Here is a 23,572-nt window from a genome sequence, read left to right on the forward strand (position 1 = left end):
TGCTCCCCTGGTTACAGGGAGACTGGGGAACACAAAGTGGTAGGAACCAGTTAGTGGGTGTGGGTGGAGGAACAGTTAGTTAGTGACACTTCTAATTTCATATTTAATAGTATGCCATCTTAGATCTTGGTCCTTCAGTCCTTTGATCTTGGTTCTGCTCTGGTCCTGTGTGGACCTGTCCAGCCCTTCAGACCTGTGTGGTCTCGGACAGTCTGTCTGTCAAGTGGTCGTACTGTGCTGTCAAAATACTGTGTGTTAAGTGACTTCCCTCCGGGAGCGCAGATCCTGTGTGGGCCTGCACCGGCATGGGACACAGCCCTCGTACCCCGATCTATGGGACGAGAGGGAGGTTGCAGACAAGGAATGTCTCGACCCGGCCAAGGACCAGGATCAAGAAGGCCCGGGAGCTTTAGAGTGTGGCTCCCTAGCAAATGGGTCCCGGGGAGGATGCAGACGGAGCGGAGTACGCCACCTGTCCTCTTCTACCTGATCTATTCAGAGGGATTCCGGCTGCAAGAGGGGTACCGGCCCCCGACACCCGACCTTGTACACTATGTCCAGGATGGGAAAGCCCGGTTAGGCCCTGAGGATCCCGCTGGGCTTGGGATGGAGAGGAATTGCCACCCGAGCCATACACCTGAGAGGAGGTCAGAGGGAGACCCGGCCTACCTCCACAAGCACAGACGGGAAAGGGTAAAGTCTGTAGTGCAGGAACACTCTGGTGCAGGGACGCTACCAAACACTGGACTTCCTCGGAGGTAGTCGGACCCCCGTCCCTGGTGGCCGCAGGACTCCGCGAGGAGCAGGGATAAGCCTTGCGCTGCTTATGAGAACTGTGAGTAAAGCCTTGGAAATTCATCCCTATGGCCTCCGGACTGTTCATTACGCGCCATACCGTGCGACGCCGCGTCCCTACTCCCGCACTACTACCCCCCCTTCATCCTGCCTTGCCTGCCCTGAGGCCGCGCTCCGCCTGTGGGGATCAGCGAGAACTTTAGCCGCCATGACACCGGGCCTCAGCGGACCACAGGTGGCGTAGTCGACAATTACCACTCAACCCGGAAAGCCCTAACATCATTTTCAATGTGACGGCCCTGGGCACGGAAAGGGTCGAGGCCACGACTACATCCCTGTCCTCAACATCTGACCCGGCTCCGAGTACCCCATCTTCCCAGGGCAGGGCTTGCGAGCGTCACATATCCCTGTTCTCGAAATCTAGAAGTCCGATCCCTGCCTTCCAGCCTATAATCCAGACTATCAGAGAAGTTTCTCACACACGTAGTCAAAATTGTTGGTACCCCTCATTTAATGAAAGAAAAAACCACAATGGTCACAGAAATAATTTGAATCTGACAGAAGAAATAATTAAAAATCTATGAAAATGAACAAATTTTCAGACATTGCTTTTCAACCCTGCTTCCAGAGAATTTTTTTTAAAAATTAAAGTCATGAAATAGGCCTGGACAGAAATGATGGTACCCCTGAAAATAATGTGACAAAAGGGACATGTTAAATCAAGTTGTGTCCACTAATTATCATCACAGGTGTCTACAATCTTGTAATCAGTCAGTGGGCCTGTATATAGGGCTACAGATACTCACTGTGCTGTTTGGTGACATGGTGTGTACCACACTCAACATGGACCAGAGGAAGCAAAGGAAAGAGTTGTCTCAGGAGATTAGAAAGAAAATTATAGACAAGCATGTTAAAGGTAAAGGTTATAAGACCATCTCCAAGCAGCTTGATGCTCCTGTGACTACAGTTGCACATATTATTCAGAAATTTAAGATCCATGGGACTGTAGTCAACCTCCATGGACATGGCTGCAGGAGCAAAATTGATGACAAATCAAAGAGATGGATAATACAAATGGTAACAAAAGAGCCCATGATAACTTCTAAAGAGATTAAAGGTGAACTTCAAGCTCAAGAAACATCAGTGTCAGATCGCACCATCCGTCATTGATTGATCCAAAATGGACTTCATGGGAGACGACCAAGGAGAACACCATTGTTGAAAAAAATTCATAAAGCTAGACTGGAATTTGCCAAACTACATGTTGACAAGCCACAAAGCTTCTGGGAGAATGTCCTATGGACAATCAGACAAAAATGGAAGTTTTTGGCAAGGCACATCAGCTCTATGTTCACAGACGGAAAAGTGAAGCATATCAAGAAAAGAACACTGTCCCTACTGTGAAACATGGATGAGGCTCTGTTATGTTCTTGGGCTGCTTTGCTGCATCTGGCACAGGGTGTCTTGAATCTGTGCAGTGTACAACAAAATCTCAAGACTATCAAGGGATTCTAGAGAGAAATGTGCAGCCCAGTGTCAGAAAGCTTGGTCTCAGTCGCAGGTCATGGGCCTTGCAACAGGATAATGAACCAAAACACACAGCTAAAAACACCCAAGAATGTCTAAAAGGAAAACATTGGACTATTCTGAAGTGGCCTACTATAAGCCCTGACCTAAATCCTATTTAGCATCTTTGTAAAGAGCTGAAACATGCCATCTGGAAAAGGCAACCTTCAAACACGACACAACTGGAGCAGTTTGCTTATGAGGAGTGGGCCAAAATACCTGCCGAGAAGTGCAGAAATCTCATTGACAGTTAGAGGAATCGTTTGATTGCAGTGATTGCCTCAAAAGGTTGTTCAACAAAATATTAAGTCAAGAGTACCATCATTTCTGTCCAGGCCTATTTCATGAGTTCAATTTTTTTTTTTTTAATTCTGTGAAAGCAGGGTTGAAAAGTAATGTCAGACTTTCATTTGTTCATTTTCATAGATTTTTAATTTATTATTACTTTTGTCAGATTCAAGTTATTTCTGTGACCATTGTGGGTTTTTCTTTCATTAAACGAGGGGTACCAACAATTCTGACCACGTGTGTAATTCTTGAAAACTGTCCAACTGGGATTCCATCTTTAAGATTCCAAGGGTGAAAGCTTTGATAGTGAAGAAGGCTATTTGTGGCCTTTTCTTTTCTGAACAATTTTGTTATGAGAGAGTTATCTGTCACTTTTATCTCCAGGTCCAGGAAGTTGACTGAAACACAAGATATTTGGTACATCAAGTGAAAGTTGATGTTATTATCATTCAGGTTCTCAATAAAAGTCACAGCCTCCAACTCAGTGCCCCTCCAAATGACAAAAATGTTGTCTATATAACGTAGCCATTTATAGACATATCGGCAAAATTCGGGTTTGGGGTAAACGTGCATGTCCTCCCACCAACCCATAAAAAGGTTGGCAAAGGAGGGCACACAGCATGCACCCATGGCCGTCCCCAAAATCTGGTGGTAAAAGGTGTGATCAAAAACAAAATAATTGTGTGTTAGTCTAAAATAACACATGCAAGAAGAAATCAACATAAATACATGATTTTTCGCAAATACCACCAACGCCCGACACTATTGGTCTTCCAGGGGGGCATTCCAAATTCTTATGTATTTTGGGCAGGATATAAAAGGTTGGTATCATTGGTTTTCTAACAAGCATGTAATCCCTTTGTTGTTTAGTAATAATACCCAAACTAAATGCCCTCAACAATAGTTGTTCAAGCTTACTCAGGAAAACTGAGGTTGGATCAGAAGGAAGCTTATGATAATAATTGAGTTACTCAATTGTCTCTGTACCTCAGAGATGTACATATCTCTGGGCCACAGGACAATGTTCACCCCCTTGTCCGCCTCTTTAATTAGGAAATCCTGATTGTTTTGTAATCCCAACAGTGCACACCTTTCACGCGGTGTCAAATTTTGGTGAGTGGAGTTATTGACAGGAAAACTTTTAATTTTATCTTTCATCACCTCAAAAAAGGTGGACACCGCTTGGACCAATGTTAAAGATGGTAAAACTTTGGAGGGTAAACGATGGGGGGAACTTCAACCTACATGAGTTATCCTGGTTTTCACATAAGAGACCTAGCAGATCAGAAAAGACCGGTCTGTCAATTTAAGTGGAGAGCCCAGAGACCGCGTCCGGTTTGTTGAAGATAACCCTAAAAACAATCTTTCTGTAAAAGAGGTATAAATCTTTGAGTAGGGTAAATTTATCGGCCGGGGCCATAGCTGAAAAAGTAAGTCCTTTTTGCAGTACTGACCTCTCATTTGTTGTCAAAACGTGCTAGGAGAGGTTAACAATCTGCAATTGGGTATCGGTATGAGTTAGTACTTGCCCCTCCTTCTGCTCGGCCTCTTTGTGGTGGCTCTGTTGTACATGGCAACCGGTCTTCTGCTACGTCTGCCGCGTCTCGTCCTCCTTCGGTATCGCTCGCTTCAGAGCTTAAAAAAATCGCTTTTATCATTATTGACAGTAGATGGTATCTCATGGTTTCTGTCCATGAGAGGGAAACGTGGGTTGTCTCTATGTCTCCACTGGAAGGCGTGACCCTTCTCATAATCCCTCTAATCCCACCGATGGTGCACAATATCTTCTTAGGCATTTTATCAATTGTAGAACGTCAAATGTGGATTATGTCCTTAAATGTTCTTGTCCTAAAATCTATGTGCGACAGACGTCTCAGGAATCGCGCAAGAGAGTACAGCAGCACGTCTCTAATATTAATCTGGCGTAACAGGATTTAAGGAAGGGGAACCCCATTTCCACTGTGGCTGCCCACTTTCTTCACCTTCATTCTGGTAGCCCGAGATGCTTGCAAGTGGTGGGTCTCCAAAGAATGAAACCAAACCTACGTAAAACCGACCCTACTAGTGACCTCTTGAAATCGTAATCAAGATGAATATTTTTGCTCGATTCCGTCGCGCCCAATAATAGTCCATTGGTGCTTACCTTGGGTTGTTCCTGATGGACTGGCACTTTGACTCTGCTTGGCTACGATTTTTACACGTTGTCGTTCTCTATTTCTTCTGCTTCTGATACTTAACCGGGTGCCCATTAGCTGAAGGTTGGTAAGTATTTTCTATTTTTTATTTATCTATGTGTCTTATTTTATGTATTACTATCCTTTCATTGTGTGTCTATGTTTATTATGGTCCTTGTTTATTGCATGTATATTCGTTGTATTTTATTTTTCATATTTGTTGGTTATTGTCATTGTTCGTGACATATATATTTTTTCATTCTTACCACCTTCCTACTATAATTACCTGTTTCTGTACTCTCTATACCGGTCTTTATATAGCGGACGTGATATTTCCGGTTTGCGTTCCACTGGCTCCTCCTTGATAGTTATATTAGAATCGCGAGAAGTCACATCCGGTTCCCAGGTAACATCATTTCCGATTGTGCTTCACCGCAATTGCTTGCTGGAGCGCATTGCAAACCGGATATGACGCACACAGGACATGACACACTGCTCATGTCCGGTGCCTGTGTTGCACAAATTGAAATGCAAGCCACCAGTACCTCGGTCTATCATTATTTATCTGGTCCTCAGCTGTGCTTTCCGCTTTCAGGGTCACATGTACATCTCAACCGCATATATAAAAAAGCAGATAGGTCACTTGATTCACTACCCCTGACGAAGCTGCGTAAGAGCAGCGATACGCTTTGGGTCCATCAGCTTGCAGGTTTAACAACCTTTCCCCGCATTTGCCTATTAGGGATTATTTTCTCAGGATATCTTGTTACTCTGCATCACTTATTTTATACAAACTTGTTTGATATCATCCTACGTTGTATTTGATGTCATCTCTATTGCACACCAGTATGGGGGGTGGTTTACATATATAGTCTAAATTTTGTATGTATTATCATCCTTGCAAGCTTCTTAGGTTATGCAGGTCATTATACCTGAACCTTTACTTATTGGATTCTATTGTACATTTTTGTTTTAAATGTTTTATATCCTTTTCATGTGTCCTATTTGTTAATACTTTAAAAAAGATTATTTCGTACCTTTTGCATATACTGGGAGTGCACGGCTTTGTTTTTTTTGCCCTGCGTCTATTTCTCTCCTCTCTACATATAAGGGTTTTGACAAGTATTAGGTTTATAAAGGGTTTCTCCAAGGTGGTGACACCCCTCACCGATCTTACCCATAAGGGGGCAGATGTGTCTAATTGAGGACCGGAGACCTTTAATACACTTAAGAAGGCCTTTTCCGCCGCTTCAGTTTAGGTCCAGCCTGATGTCAATAAGGTTTTTGTGGTGGAAGTGGATGCGTCTGAGGTAGGAGCTCTCCCAGGGTTCCACCACTATAACGCACTTGAGGTCTTGTGCATTTTTTATTCTTAGAAATTCTCTCCTCCAGAGCTCAATTATGAAATTGGCAAGCATGAACTTCTTGCCATAAAAGTAGTGCTGGAGGATTGGAGGCATGTCCTTGAAGAAGCTAAGCACCCATTCACGGTGTTTACTGACCATAAGAATCTAATTTTTAGAGAATGCTAAGAGGCTTTACATGAGAAAAGCCCGATGGGCCTTGTTTTTTTACCAGATTCAATTTTTCAATCTCTTACCTTCCTGGGACCAAGAATGTTCGGGCAGATGCCCTCTCTCGGAGTCTTTGTCCATGTGAGTCTGAGATTACCGAACCGATTTCATTCTTCCAAGGGCATTGTAGTCTCTTCTGTCGATTTAGCTTGGAAGGTGGTTAAGGCACAGTGAATGGCACACCTCTTGATAAATTATTTGTTCCAGTGCCGTTTCGGTTGAGCTTACTCAGAGTGACATGACTCAGTCACAGCTTGCCACCCGGAAATTGAAGTGACCTGTCATCTGCTTAGCAGAAAGTATTGGTGGCCTTCCTTGGGTAAGGATGTTGAAGCTTATGTTAAGGCATGTGAGATCTGTGCAAAGAACAAGGTGTCTTGCGTCGCCCTGGCAGGGAAACTTCTCCCTTTGCCCATTCCTATATGTCCTTGGTCTCACATATCCATGGACTTCATTAGGAATCTCCCTGACTCTAAGGGTATGACTACGGTGTGGGTTATTTTCTGAACAATGCCATTTAGTCCCTTTGGCTCAGTTGCCCAGTGCGCAGGACTTGGTGGATTTGTTCCTTGTTCAGGTGGTAAGAATACATGGGGTTCCCATAAACTGGGACCCACGATCGGAGACAATATTTATCTCCAGATTCTGGAGGGCTTTCTATAAACACCTCAAGTCGAAACTCTCGTTTTCATCTGCATACTATCCTCAAACTAATGGGCAAACAGAGCAAATCAACTAGTGTCTTGAGTCCTATCTTAGATGTTTTTTCTCCCATACTAAGCATCATTGGGGATCATACTTAGACTTGGCAGAGTTCGCCCTCAACAACAGACACCACAAGGGTTTGGGGATGTCTCCCTTCTTTTGTAATCTAGGATTCCATCCTAGGTCCTCTTGTTTTGTGGGAGAGAACAATGTGCTTCCAGCGATCTCTGCTACTATCCACTGCCTCTGGAAGGTTTGGAGGAAAGCCCGCATCCATCGCAAGAAAGCAGGGGAGAGCATTAAGAGGCCAATAAGCGTCACCAGCTAGGTTGCAAATTCAGAGTGGGGAACAGAGTTTGGGTATCTATTAAGAATCTCAAGATTAAGGTCCAATCTCCTAAGCTCACACCCAGGTTTATAGGACCATTTCTCATTATCGCGGTTGTCAATAAAGTGGCTTTTCGGGTAGGTCTGCATTCCTCTATGCGGGTTCTCAATGTTTTTCACAAAACATTAAAGAAAGTGGTTACTCCGCTTGTGACCCAGAATCCTCCTCCTCCTATTCTGGTTGATAATACTTAATAAATACAATTCATGGAGGAATGGTAGTATATGCCCGCTAAAGGAGCATATATTAAATATCTATGTATATACAAAAAATTTTAACTACCATGATAAAGGACCAAGTCAGGGCCAAATCGTCAATAACCAGAAGAGCTAAGACAAAGAAAATAATGATAAGGTTAACGATAAGGACCCTTCTTTTTCTCAGTCACCTGCTCTTGCTCTGAATGCAAAGAACCGTCTCAACATCTTTATGAACACTTTGGATCAATAGCATATTATAATATATTCAATTATATCATGATGTATGTACATTGCTATTATTGTTATTACTGTATACTATGCATTGTAAATTATACACTGTGGTTTTAGCTTAACAATCATGTGATGCATTATGGCTCCTATACCAGCCCCATCCTATTTACTTCTATTTTCTTATGCAAATATATATGTAATAATCTATTTTCGAGATTTAGTAAGCGTTCTATACTTTGATAGTAAGTGATGATGGGATTGATATGTGTTGTCTTTGTAACAATGTATTTTGATATGCAATTAGGATGGAGGGCCTTTTGTGCCTTTCCCCTATTTATTTCTGCTCTTTTCTATGTATTTTGGTTCATAAATGATGCAGTCTAACTCACCCTTGCTGTTATATGAGAATGTACGGTTCTAATATGCACAGCGTAACACACTGCAATTGTGACCGTGCACGCATGCGTGCCATGAGTTCCGGGGCCCCAGCTGGCTCTCTGTATCTCCAGGTGGCGTCCGACATCAGGTCTTGTTAGTCCTGCCGTCGTCTATCACGTGACGTGGACGCCGGCTGGCGTCCCGGTCTCTATGGCTACGCGATGCGTAACTTCCGGTCCTGCGGCGTTCTTTGGCGCTTTTATAAAATCCTGCAAAGCCTACTTCCCCATGCCTCCTGACGAAAGGAAACTGAAACGCGCATTGGGGCGATAGCTCCACGTGTGCAGCTTACACCGTATGCCCCTGCACCTGTCCTGTCTTCTACACTCTTTACTCTTCACCCCTCGGTATGTATATACAAGGTTTGGGTGATCCTTTTCTACTCTTTGATATATGAGTTTGGATTATACTATACTAAGCTAAATATTAAGGGCAATATATCAATATATCAGATTTTTTAACCAATTTTGGCAGTTGTACAGGGCCTTATTAGTATTATATTGTGTACATCGTGTTGGATAATCTATATTAATTGATATATACTCTCTTGATTTCATATCCGTTTGGTGTACCACCCATCAAGCATGTTTGCAGATTGGGTACAATTACACCACATATATACATCATGTATGGCAGCTGCTGCGTGGAGCTATCTTTAAGGTTTTTTCCGTCTGCACTTTGCACTTTACCCCCTCCTTTTTTGCCTGTCATTACTCCCTAATAAATTTTGATGTTTTTGCATAAATTTAGTGGCCTCTTTATCGTTATTTTCTTTGTCTTAGCTCTTCTGGTTGATAATACTGAAGAATTTGAGATAGGAAGTATTGTGGACTCTCAAAGAGTTCAGAACTCAATTCAGTATTTGATTCATTGGAAGTGGTACGGTTCTGAGGAGAGAGGTAATATACATGCCAATCATCTCATCGCCGAGTTTCAAAAGAGGTTTCTGGACAAGGTGGGTAGTGAGAGCCCGGAGGTCTTTCCTAGGTAGAGGGGTACTGTGATGAATTTTGGTTCTGTGCTCCAAAACACCAGTCGCAAGCCCAGTCATTGTCCTGATCCCAAAGACTGTATTACCACACGTGAAGGGAAACTGTCCCAATCTTGTGGAGCGTCGAGTTCTGGTGCTGTGGGATGTGTGAGGACGCCGTGTCCCTCACTGACTTCTCTGCCTGGAGAAGATGGGACGAATGGTTCCTGGTTGCCAATGCAGGATGCTGCTTTGTTTAGCAATAAGCAATGGAGGGATTTTGTCCAGCCTGCAGCTGAAGCTAGCAGAGAGTTTCTATCTGCGGATGATTGGAAAATAATCAACACCTGATTATTAGGCGGGCTATATAATCCTGCTCCCTGCTCAGTCCTTTACTGTTTATTGCAGTTTCCTTTATGCTTGGTGGTGAATGGTGCTAGCATTAGGTTTTGCTATCTTAGCAGGGTTTTCTTATTTTCTCTTTTGTTTACACTTCCAGAGGTACTCAGCTGGTCCTTGACTTGGCACCAGCCGCGTTACAAGATGCCAGCTGTCCGGCGACAGTGAGACTGGAAAGGGCTCTGCCCAAGTGCCCCTTCCATTTACTGGAAGCTGGGTGAAGAGTATTCCCGGCCCTTAAGGGCTCGGCTAGCTGGGCAGCTTGTACCAAGTGCGTCTGTGGCTGCGCCTTTGCTGGTTTGGTGCTAGTCTTGCTGGGTCCTTCAGTGAAGCGCATAACAGAATGGTTACAAGGGTTTGCGTATGTTTAAAAATTAGTCTGATGTCGGCAGCTGCAGTGAATCAATTAATATGTCATCAGACATAACACTGAAACCATTGACTGTTAAAGAGAATATCATTCAGATCTTGGCACTTTTCAAAGGGTGCAATATATTCTACTGCAAGGTGATAGTTCTTGAAGTTGATGTAATGGTAGAAAGAAAATTGGGCATGCATAATTATTTGGGTTATTTTCACAAGGGCCATATTATGGTCCCTAGACGTACCTAAACACACAGAAAAAGAGTACTTTGGGGTCTCTAACTCTTTGGTGACATGTGATATATATGACTTGCTGTGTAACATATTTTTTACAGCTAAAGCGCCTACAACTGCTGTAATCGCAGATGGCCCTGATCTAGACAGTTCATTCAAACTCTTGGTCAATAGCAACTGAGCATAAATCGCAAATGGGTTGTCACACCAGATGAATCCTAATGAAAATAAAATAAAGCGTATAAAATATTAATTTCAAATCACCTCCTCTCCTCCTATTTATAACACAAAATCTAAACAAAAAAAACAGTAACATATATTTGGTAGCAGAATTATTCACTCTAATTCAAACAAATATTAAAAACATTGTTGTTTTGTCATCTTGCTTACTAAAAAATGTAATAAAAAGTGATGAATTTGTGCAGTACTTTTTTTGAATTGCCCCAAAGTATTTAGCATGTGACCGTAAGTGTTTTTGTAATTCCCTTTAGTTGTATGTATTGCCTGTGAGTGGCACTATCACTGGCCGCTCATAGACATCTAGTGACCCCCGGCGGCCGCTAGATTTTTCTTCCGCTGATGTCACGTCAAGTGATGCCTCACATCAGTGACGCGGTCCCTGATGTGGATGCTGGGCTGTGGGCGGGGTTACCCCCGAGTCACACCCAGTATCCACCGCGCGCTTTCCCAATGAATCAGGAGAGGAAAAACGCGTGGTGGTAACCCCGCCCACAGCCCAGCAACCACCGTGGAACGCAGACCTGAGTCATGCCCAGCTGCAGCCGGAACTTGACGTGACATCAGTGGATGTCAGAGGCGGCTGCAGCCGGGTGTCACGTGATGCCTGTGAGCGGCCAGTGATAGAGCCACTCACAGGCAACACATACAACTAAAGGTATTTACAAAAAAACTTATGGCTACATGCCAAATAATACATTGGGGCAATTCAAAAAAGTACTGGACAGCACCATTAAAAAAGTAATATGCATGAAAAAACTGTACCAATAATAATAATAATAATTTTTATTTTTATAGCGCCAACATATTCCGCAGCACTTTCATTTTGGAGGGGACTTGTACAGACAATAAAAGACATTACAGGATAACGATAATCACAAAAATCAACAGATACCAGAAGGAGAGAAGGCCCTGCTCGCAAGCTTACAATCTATGAAAAAATGATACAGCTTTAACTCTACTAATCCACAGAATAAAGTTAGATGGATTTTCTCAAAATCATTAAAGGGAACAAGTCAATAGAATCATGAACCACAATCAAACTTGCCAGTACAAGTCTATGGGTCAATAAGAAAAATCAGACCGCACTCTGATTCCATCTGTGAGCTGTTTCTCATCGACTGCTGAATAGGAGAAGCTGAAGAAACATTTTTTTCCAAGAAAAACTGATGAAACTTGTACCAAACTCTGATGGAAATCGGATTAAAAATACAGATGTAACTTGGACCCTTTTCCCCATACGAGAAAATAACTGATACCTAAATGAGCTCTAAGAGAAAACATGAATAAACCTAGATTCATTTTAGGCACGGGATTATGAATCATAGTGGATTGAAACACTTTATCCTAGAATATCAGGTTTATGATAATAGTGAGCCCTATTGATCAAGTAGGGAAATAGTTCAGATTTAGAGAATTACGTGGGTGGGCAATGTTTTGGATCTTAAGTTTTAGACTATTTGGCACTGAAAGGCTTTAATTTGTCCCTGGTAAAAGTATATTAAAAGTACTAAAAAGCTTTATGTCTGCTACATACTCAGGTAAAAATTATTATAAGGGAGTCGTTGCCCTTCATCATTAGAATTATTAAAATGAGGGATGATCATTATACTGCACTCTCCTGAGATTGTGATTTAAAGTAATAATATTGTGCATAACTGGGGACATTAATGTATTGTATTCTTTAAATTTTATATTTTGTCACTGATATTTTGAATGTGGGAATAGTTGGATGGATAATGTTTAAACTAATGTAGCAAATGGAAAGTCAGCTACATCTGAAACGCCTTCATCTGAAATGCATTTGCATGTTCAACCAGGGTGTTATAGCTGCGACTACTTTTAAACTGTGTTTTTTTTTTTTATAATAAAGATTTTTGGATTTTATTGGATGTCCTCGGAAGCTGGAGTTATACTTACCTCTTGATAATATTAAAGTTATATTTACAAGAGCACAGCATCAAGTCTGGTGTCCTCAGCAGTGACTTAACAGTGCTGGTAGTTTGTTTCGGAGGGCAGAGGTTTCATTACTACCAAGTTTGATTGTAGAGAAGCACTAACAGTGGGTGTTTAAACATTGTGTGATAACTATCAATGCTATATCCTGACTGTGAAGAATAATGAGATATAATTCCATGTCAATCATTGTATCCTATTTGGCATGGGATTATAAACCCCCTTTCAGTGTGCAGTTGTAACAGAACAACTAGCAGCAAGGGGGTCAAGAGACTGTGAGTGACAGATATCACACCTTGAGCCTGCTCAACTCAGAACAAAGGACTTGCTTGCCATGTGGACCCAAGCCATGCGGTCTCCTGAGCAGACAGACAGGAATTTCATACCGAATTATGGAAATGCAATACGTTCTAGCCATACATCGAATATATTTCCGAGATCCCCAGGACATGGTGAATGTCCGCTTGGGTCTCAACCCAGTCTAGCACACAGGGATAGGGAGATGCATAGAACAGCTATTCGGAAACCAATAATACGGCTATGTTTAGTCTCCATGGCTAGCAGGAGCCCGGCTGGATCCGATGACGCTAGAACTGCCTCCCTAGGACTGTCCATTAAGGAGTTATGAGCCATCTGAAGTTTTGAAGTTATTCTCTGCCAGGGGCACTGGGAGGAGACTCAGATTGAGCCCAGGGGGCAAGAGGGGAGGTACCCTTAAAAGATAGAGCAAGAGCAACATGGCCTTACTCTAGCTTATATCTCTCTCGGATACATGCGGCACATTCAAACAGGGCAATCACGTCCAGTAACATCTTGCTAAGGACCGAGGAACCCATGACGCCCCATGCACACATGGTCAGATGTCACCGGGAATTGCTATGATTAATCTGGCTATATGTTTTGCCCTATCACTGTTGTATTTGCATCTCTGACCATTATATCTGTATAACCCTTTTGTATATAGTGTATTATCTAGTGTGCCCTTAAGGCAATTAAATATATCATTTAACTTTGGGCTGTTCATTTATCTCAATCCACGAATCCACAAGTCTGTTGTTTAGTTAACTCTCATACTACTGGGGCTGGTTTAAGGCCCGATATAATTACTGTTAACAGACCGGGACTTATATCGAAAAGGAACTGGTGGCGGCTCTACCGGGCTGTTAAGGTTCTATTTCACTGGGGCTAGTGGAAGGGGCCTCTCAGCCTGTTAGGGGTGTGAGCGAATGTGATCCCATGTCAGTGACTGAGTGGGCCACCACTTCTCACTCTTGGTACCTTCCTGAACCTGTCTGGACAGGGGATGTCTGTGTAAAAATGTACCAACGTGACCTTACGTGTGCGGTAGGGGTGCAGAACGTCACATTGGTGCAAAGTGTGGATCTGTATCACGTGATCAGTCTGACGTATTAGCAACGTCAGGCGTGTGGCAAGGTGGTGATCCTTCACACTGACAAAAGCACAATCCCTGAAATGCACCGATTGTTTATTGTGATCTTGTTCATATACATTTTGTATATTTCAAAATTTTAAGTAAAAGTGAATAAAAAGGGCTACAACACTGAAGAAGATTGGTGGCCATATCACTTGTTCATCTTTATTACTGAAGGTCCAGTAAAGTAATTTACTAAAGTGGAAAAAGACATGGGGGAACATCAGATTGGTCCTCCCATAAAAAGTGAGTGTGGCTTTATTTGTATGATACGGATAGATACTACTATGCATATCCAGTTAGCTGGCGCTCCTTTGTTTTCTTCACTGTCTTCTATTAGAAGATGGGAATGAAAATAAAGGCAAAAAAAACTTTGCTGTGGCACCAAGGGGTACACAATAAAAGTAGAATCATATTGTTTGTGCACGTTTGACTCTCAGGGGCTTCTCTTCATTCTTTGTTGATAAAGTAAATAAAAAGTATTTGGTTTCTCATTTTTTTCACTCATGTCTAGGTTTTGCGTTACCTAAAAATGATGGTTTGCAAAAGGAAAAGTAATTTGTGTACTTGAGATGTATAACCATGGCAGATTTTCATGTAAATTCCCCTTTCATTCTGTGAGGAATTGATTCACAGTTTATTAGATAATTGCATGACTAAGACCATAAATAAGCTTTTTTGTTGCGATTGTAAAAATTATTTAAGAAAAATGCACAACAGAATGCAGCAAGCCCCCTTTTGTAAGAAGGAGGTAACACAGGAACAGAATGCTGATGAACAACCACTCTCAACCTCTTCCTCCATGGAGGGGGTGATTGCCTAGCACTAAAACTGCACACTGATGAAACTTGCAATAGGGCGCAATTCACACTGAAGTAGCACCGTGCCTAGCCAGCAACCTATTACACGTCCCTACTATTCGATTAGGCGGGATACCAGACACCCTATCAGTGCATAACATAGGTGAAAGCCCCTAATTTACAAGGTCACCATTGATGGGCCCGGCTGCACCCTGTAAGATGAAAACAGTGCATAAAAATATAATATGAGGTATTAGTTAATATTTTTGGGGCTTGCTGAATCCTTTTGTGCATTTTCCTTGAACATCTTGGCTGGTAACTACCATTGCCTTTTTGCTATTTTCTACTTGAATTTTTGTAAAAAAAGATTCCGTCTATTGCTTTGGCTATGCTGTTTGGTTTTACAACTTATTTAACTTTATGGTTTGTGCATACAGAAGCAAGGTATTTTGTGCCTTCTATAAAAAAAAAACTAAAGTTCCAAAAAAAAAAAAAAAGCTATCCTTCAGCCTTTTTTATGGCAGTCATTAATGGGCCTTCTTCTACAGTGTTGTGCTTTTATGACCCTGTATAATGATGGTTGCATACGATATCATTTTGTACACACATAAGCATTTTATATCCAATAAAGGTAGAGCCAATCTGACAGGTCATATGATCATGGTGCTGGCTAGCTGACCTTTTTGGGGAATATATCATATAAAAAAAGGTTAAAAATGAAAATCAGATGGAATAAAAAAAAACACCCACCAATCATATACAAATACCTGACACAGTGCAGAATATATTATAATAAAATGTGCTGCAAAACCAGTTATATTGGCTACACTAATATGGTTTATGCCCCTTTCAGAGCCATAAAAGCTTTTTAGATACTTGCCATTTCATTTTGTTTGCATTTACCATATGTATTGAAAAAAGTACTTACCCTAAAAAGAGTGATCCAGTTATCCTGGCAATGTTTCCTAAATAAAAAGAAGAGCAAATGGCATATTAGGATTGTATTAACATATACCACATTTTCAGACTACAGGACTCATTTTACCAGGGGTGGACTGGGACTAAAATTCAGCCCTGGCCTTTGAAAGTGAACATGCCCATGTTGTCCCCACCACTTTTCCCAAGGTAATACTAATATTACCTTGTCTGGAGGAAATAAAGATTTATTACAAGAACAAAATTTCCAATAATACCAATATATAAGACTTAAAAATAATAATACTGACATAGTAATATTGCAGCATAATAGACTAATACCACTACCATATATTACTAGTTTATACAGTAGTGATAATACCACCATACTGATCATTAATCAATTCACAATTCAAACAAGTGTGGAAAATTGTGACTGATCCACTTGTGACCGAACAACGTTTGAATGAAATGCAGGTCAAATTTTCTGATAGGGGCTATCCTGATGATCTATTAAATAAGAATAGAAGCATACAGTCAAGATCTATAAGACCTGGGCAGGGCAAACGTCTGGTGTTTGTCCACAATTTCTACCCATTTATCTATAGACTACACAGGCAGATTAGGAAACATTGGCACATTTTGGCTCAGGGTTACCCTACAATTGAGGAGTTTAATAACCCCTTTTTACCTTGTTTTAAAAGGCCAAAAAATTTACAGGACGGATTGGTAAGGGCAGACATAGGCTCAGACACGAGAAAGACAACAAATTAGTTTTTGTCCACACGGTAAAATGGGACAATGTTTACAATGTTTGCATTGTAATCATATAATCAAGGGCAATAAAGTCTTTTATCCGCATACAGGGGTTGGCATGCTTATCAAAGTTTTTTTTACATGCAAAACTTCATTTGTGTCTGTGTGGACTTATATATGTGGTAGAGATGACGCAACAGGTACGTGATCGTATCTCGCTGCAAAAAAATCACTCTGCCCGTGCCCTATCATTTCTCTGAAGCTAATCACACTGTGGCACAATTAAGGTTCCAAGTTCTGGAACATATCCCAGCTCCCAGACGAGAGGGAGACCGAATAGGTTTGCTGAAACAACGTGAGGCATTCTGGATCTATCGCTTGCAAACTCTATATCCTGAAGGTCTTAATTGGGACTATGACATCTCCAGCTATACTTGAATTCTGACATGTTCTCTCTTTTTACTGAACCGGTAAAATTGGTGATGGGTACATCCAAATGATGGTATGTCTATCTCACTGGTGGCTTCCACACAATAGTCATGTTATATAGACTGATGGGTTGTCAGTTTTATGACTTCTTTATACAATGGCCATTTTGACATTATTCACTTTTTCCCTGCAGCAGCTCCTTTTTGTTCTTCTTTCCCCTTATAGTTGTATACAAGATCTTCTGGGTCCTCTTTCTGATATACAGTAACATTTTTTTAAGTATTTCTTCATGTACAACATTAGTTTAAAATTTATCTTCATACATTAGTATGCACAATAAATAAATATATTTATATACACACACACTGCTCAAAAAAAAACAAAGGGAACACTCAAATAACACATCCTAGATCTGAATGAAATATTCTCATTGAATACTTTGTTCTGTACAAAGTTGAATGTGCTGACAACAAAATCACACAAAAATCATCAATGGAAATCAAATTTATTAACCAATGGAGGCCTGGATTTGGAGTCACCCCCAAAATTAAAGTGGAAAAACACACTACAGGCTGATCCAACTTTGATGTAATGTCCTTAAAACAAGTCAAAATGAGGCTCAGTATTGTGTGTGGCCTCCACGTGCCTGTATGACCTCCCTACAACGCCTGGGCATGCTCCTGATGAGGCTGAGTATTGTGTGTGGCCTCCACGTGCCTGTATGACCTCCCTACAATGCCTGGGCATGCTCCTGATGAGGTTGCGGATGGTCTCCTGTGGGATCTCCTCCCAGACCTGGACTAAAGCATCCTCCAACTCCTGGACAGTCTCTGGTGCAACGTGACGTTGGTGGATGGAGCGAGACATGATGTCCCAGATGTGCTCAATCGGATTCAGGTCTGAGGAACGGGCGGGCCAGTTCATAGCTTCAATGCCTTCATCTTGCAGGAACTGCTGACACACTCCAGCCACATGAGGTCTGGCATTGTCCTACATTAGGAGGAACCCAGGGCCAACCGCACCACAAGGGGTCTGAGGATCTCATCTCAATACCTAATGGCAGTCAGGTTACCTCTGGCGAGCACATGGAGGGCTGTGCGGCCCTCCAAAGAAATGTCACCCCACACCATTACTGACCCACTGCCAAACCGGTCATGATGAAGGATGTTGCAGGCAGCAGATCGCTCTCCAAGGCGTCTCCAGACTCTGCCACGTCTGTCACATGTGCTCAGTGTGAACCTGCTTTCATCTGTGAAGAGCACAGGGCGCCAGGGGCAACTTTGCCAATCCTGGTGTTCTGTGGCAAATACCAAGCGTTATGCACGGTGTTGGGCTGTGAGCACAACCCCCATCTGTGGACGTCGAGCCCTCATACTACCCTCATGGAGTCTGATTCCAACCATTTGTGCAGACACATGCACATTTCTGGCCTGCTGGAGGTAATTTTGCAGGGCTCTGGCAGTGCTCCTCTTGTTCCTCCTTGTACAAAGGCTGAGGTATCAGTCCTGCTGCTTGGTTGTTGGCCTCCTAAGGCTCCCTCCACATCTCCTGGTGTACTGGCCTGTCTCCTGGTAGCGCTTCCAGCCTCTGGACACTACGCTGACAGACACAGCAAACCTTCTTGCCACAGCTCACATTGATGTGCCATCCTGGAGGAGATGCCACAGGAGACCATCCGCAACCTCATCAGGAGCATGCCAAGGCATTCTAGGGAGGTCATACACAATACTGAGCCACATTTTGACTTGTTTTAAGGACATTACATCAAAGTTGGATCAGCCTGTAGTGTGTTTTTCCACTTTAATTTTGGGGGTGACTCCAAATCCAGGCCTCCATTGGTTACTAAATTTGATTTCCATTGATGATTTTTGTGTGATTTTGTTATCAGCACATTCAACTTTGTACAGAACAAAGTATTCAATGAGAATATTTCATTCATTCAGCTCTAGGAAGTGTTATTTGAGTGTTCCCTTTATTTTTTTGAGCAGTGTGTATATATATATATGTACATATATACAGTGTGGTCCAAAAATAGGTGGACAGAAAGTGTAATAAGGTTATGAAGGGGGAGATTTATCAAACAAAATCCAGTAATTTTAGATAACATTATGTGGAGTGATGAAGCTTCTTTCAAATTTTCCGGCAATATTAACAGACATAATTGTATTTACTGGTATAATGAGAACATGCATTTAACATTAGAGCAACAACTAAATGAGCCTGGTGTCAATGTTTGGGGTGGTATTTCTATATTTTTTGATGGAACAGTCACAGGAGATAAGTATCTCGAAATTCTAATGAATCAGGTTGTTCCCCAGTTACAGCAACAGCCTGATTCAAATGACCTTTATTTCCAACAAGATGCGGCCCCTCCACATTATTCAAGAGCAGTCCACGAGTATCTTGATGAAACATTTCCTAATAAATGGATTGGCCGAAGAGGCCCACTTGATTGGCCGGCACGTTCACCAGACTTAACCCCAATGGATTTTTTCTTTTCGGGAGTTCTCAAGGACAAAGTTTATAGTCGAAAACCAAAAAGTGTCAGTGATTTGAAAAATTACATAAGAGATGCATTTCAAGAAATGAATACCCAAAGAGACTTGTGCAAAAAATTTTGTCGAAGCGTAAGAGGCGACTTCAAAGCTGTGCAAATTATAATGGAAAACAGTTTGAGCACCTGCGTTGATAAAATTTAAGGGCTTTTGTAGCATTGTTCAGAATAAAATTTAATTGTCAATGTTATGCTTTTATGCTTGTGTTAGTAAATATAATTTTATATATAAATCAAAATAAATGTTATTTGGAGTCCACCTACTTTTGGACCACCCTGTATATATATATATATATATATATATATATATATATATATATATATATATATATATATATATATATATATATATATATATATATATATATATATATATATATACACACACACACACACACACACACACAGGGCCGGCGTCAGCACCCGGCGTACCCGGGCAAGTGCCGGGGCCCTGGAAAATCAGAGGGGCCCAGCCGCCCACTCACTGTCGGGGTCCGGGCCCACACACCCACCCGCCCACTCACTGTCGGGGCCGGGCCCACACACCCACCCGCCCACTCACTGTCGGGGCCCTGGCCGCTTCCTCGGCACCTGTTCAGGGACGCAGGCGCTGCTTGATTGCCGGCACTTCCCCCAGACATGGCCGCGCGCTGTCCGGCTGTGTCTGCTAGTAATGACACGGCAGGGTCGACGGCACTGCACCTTTAATTGTGCTTGTGTGTCGCTCCTGCCGCGTCATTACTAGCAGACACAGCCGCACAGCGCGCGGCCATGTCTGGGGGAGTGCCGGCAATCAAACACCGTCGGAGCGGAGGTCCTGCACAGATGGGCGGGAGGGGCCCGGACCCGACCGCAAGTGGGCCCCTCTGATGTTCCAGGGCCATGAAGTCTGTGACACGCCGGGGGCCCTGCACTGCCCCATACCCGAGGAGCTGCTGGACAGGACACTGGACCGGGGACAGGTGAGTGAGGCTTCCCCAATCCCCATATTAAAAATATTAGTAATGGGTCTGTGTGAGTGCATGTATGTGAATGTCAGTGTATATGACTGTGTATATATATTTGTCTGTTTTATCTATGTGTATATCTGTATGTGTACATATGTCTGCGTACCGTGTGTGCGCGCGCATATGTCTGCGTACCGTGTGTGCGCGCGCATATGTCTGCGTACCGTGTGTGCGCGCGCATATGTCTGCGTACCGTGTGTGCGCGCGCATATGTCTGCGTACCGTGTGTGCGCGCGCATATGTCTGCGTACCGTGTGTGCGCGCGCATATGTCTGCGTACCGTGTGTGCGCGCGCATATGTCTGCGTACCGTGTGTGCGCGCGCATATGTGCGTATGTGAAGGATGAGGGGGCAGGCTGGGCCATGTGTAATAAATAAATAAATATATATATATATATATATATTTATATATTTATTTCTCCGCCGTATCTGTGCATCATGAATCGTGTATGTGTTAAAAGGGCCCACTGAGACTCTTTCGCCCGGGGCCCAGAAAAACCTGGAGCCGGCCCTGTATATACACACACATATGTATGTATATATATATATATATATATATATATATATATATATATATATATATATATATATATATATATATATATATATATATACATATACACAGCACAGACCAAAAGATTGGACACACCTTCTCATTTAAAGATTTTTCTGTATTTTCATGACTATGAAAATTGTACATTCACACTGAAGGCATCAAAACTATGAATTAACACATGTGGAATTATATACTTAACAAAAAAGTGTGAAACAACTGAAAATATGTCTTATATTCTAGGTTCTTCAAAGTAGCCACGTTTTGCTTTGATGACTGCTTTGCACACTCTTGGCATTCTCTTGATGAGCTTCAAGAGGTAGTCACCGGAAAAGGTTTTCACTTCACAGGTGTGCCCTGTCAGGTTTAATAAGTGGGATTTCTTGCCTTATAAATGGGGTTGGGACCATCAGTTGTGTGGTGCAGAAGTTTGGTGAATACACAGCTGATAGTCCTACAGAATAGACTGTTAAAATTTGTATTATGGCAAGAAAAAAGCAGCTAAGTAAAGAAAAACGAGTGGCCATCATTACTTTAAGAAATGAAGGTCAGTCAGTGCGAAAAATTGGGAAAACTTTGAAAGTGTCCCCATGTGCAGTTGCAAAAAACATCAAGCGCTACAAAGAAACTGGCTCACATGAGGACTGCCCCAGGAAAGGAAGACCAAGAGTCACCTCTGCTTCTGAGGATAAGTTTATCCGAGTCACCAGCCTCAGAAATCGCAGGTTACCAGCAGCTCAGATTAGAGAACAGGTCAATGCCACACAGAGTTCTAGCAGCAGACACATCTCTTCAACAACTGTTAAGAGGAGATTTTGTGCAGCAGGTCTTCATGGTAAAACAGCTGCTAGGAAACCACTGCTAAGGACAGGCAACAAGCAGAAGAGACTTGTTTTGGCTAAAGAAGGACATTAGACCAGTGGAAATCTGTGCTTTGGTCTGATAAGTCCAAATTTGAGATCTTTGGTTCCAACCACTGTGTGTGACGCAGAAAAGGTCAACGGATGAACTCTACATGCCTGGTTCCCACCGTGAAGCATGGAGGAGGAGGTGTGATGGTGTAGGGGGGCTTTGCTGATGACACTGTTGGGGATTTATTCAAAATTGAAGGCATACTGAACCAGCATGGCTACCACAGCATCTTGCAGCGGCATGCTATTACATCCAGTTTGCGTTTAGTTGGACCATGATTTATTTTTCAACAGGACAATGACCCCAAACACACCTCCAGGCTGTGTAAGGGCTATTTGACCAAGAAAGAGAGTGATGGGGTGCAACGCCAGATGACCTGGCCTCCACAGTCACCAGACCTGAACCCAATCGAGATGGTTTGGGGTGAGCTGGACCGCAGAGTGAAGGCAAAAGGGCCAACAAGTGCTTAGCATCTCTGGGAACTCCTTCAAGATTGTTGGAAGACCATTTCCGGTGACTACCTTTTGAAGCTCATCAAGAGAATGCCAAGCGTGTGCAAAGCAGTCATCAAAGCAAAAGGTGGCTACTTTGAAGAACCTAGAATATAAGACATATTTTCAGTTGTTTCACACTTTTTTGTTAAGTATATAATTCCACATGTGTTAATTCATAGTTTTAATGCCTTCAGTGTGAATGTATAATTTTCATAGTCAAAAATATACAGAAAAATCTTTAAATGAGAAGGTGTGTCCAAACTTTTGGTTTGTACTGTATATTCGTGTACCGTGTTAGCCAGTAGATAGAAAAATATTTAGATTTGAGAGTCCTCAGTGGTTAATACCTTTCAATGGCTAAATGAAAAGATGGTAAATTGCAAGCTTTCGAGACTACTCAGGTCTCTTCATCAGGCTAGGTTACTACAAAATCTGAAGAGTCACATATTTATACATAATAAGACACAAAAATAATGCAATAGATAAGACAGGTGATGAAAAGCAGAGTTATTATGAAAGAGATAAACAGTTCTGGCTATAAATATTTTAGCAGTTAATAGATAAGGAGTGTGAAGGTTTTATTCTCCTGTGACTAGGTCCAGTGTTATGAAGCCTCACAAGTCTGAGGGGCACATTCCTTAGTTGATGTAGAAAGACATAAATCCATGCGACGCATTCATTCCTGCTCTGAAAGTATTAAAGGTCATCATCAGTTAATATTCTGAGATTCTTCTTTCTCTTTGAGATTTGAAGTTACCTTTTAATACCAGTAATTACATGTCTTTTATGCTGTGATCATGTCCCATCAGGCCTCTGGCCTACTATCGTTTCATTGACGATATTTTAATCATCTGGACAGGGTCTGAGCAACAGCTGAAGACGTTCCATGAACACTTTAATCGATTTCATCCCACCATCAACCTAACACTCAACTACTCCTGTACTGAAATTAACTTTTTGGACACCATCATCAAGCTACAGAACAATGAAATAGAGACATCCTTGTACCGGAAACCAATCGACCGTCCTACATACCTTAAATGGGACATCCAAAACACATAAAAAACTCTATTGTTTACAGCCAAGCCATCAGATACAGTCGGATATGTTCCAACCAGATGTATAGAGACAAACACCTTGATGGCCTCAGAAAGACCTTTTTGAATCAGGGATACCATCCAAGAACAATTGATAACCAGATT

At 42.1% G+C, this 23,572-nt stretch overlaps 1 protein-coding gene across 5 annotated transcripts in view; it reads right to left on the reverse strand.

The window, feature by feature from the left end:
• SERAC1 (serine active site containing 1) overlaps positions 1 to 23,572 on the reverse strand; it is a 564,154-nt gene that overhangs the window by 355,747 nt on the left and 184,835 nt on the right. For all 5 annotated transcript variants that reach the window (XM_073671518.1, XM_073671517.1, XM_073671519.1 and 2 more), the window contains one exon: positions 15,679 to 15,715. In XM_073671518.1, coding sequence (XP_073527619.1) covers positions 15,679 to 15,715 — 37 coding nt within the window. The remainder of the gene's footprint in view (positions 1 to 15,678; positions 15,716 to 23,572) is intronic.

This window comes from Phyllobates terribilis, unplaced genomic scaffold (genome assembly GCF_046119375.1).
Source record: "Phyllobates terribilis strain yellow unplaced genomic scaffold, ASM4611937v1 Scaffold_3__8_contigs__length_932513732, whole genome shotgun sequence".
NCBI classification, from domain to species: Eukaryota; Metazoa; Chordata; class Amphibia; order Anura; family Dendrobatidae; genus Phyllobates; species Phyllobates terribilis.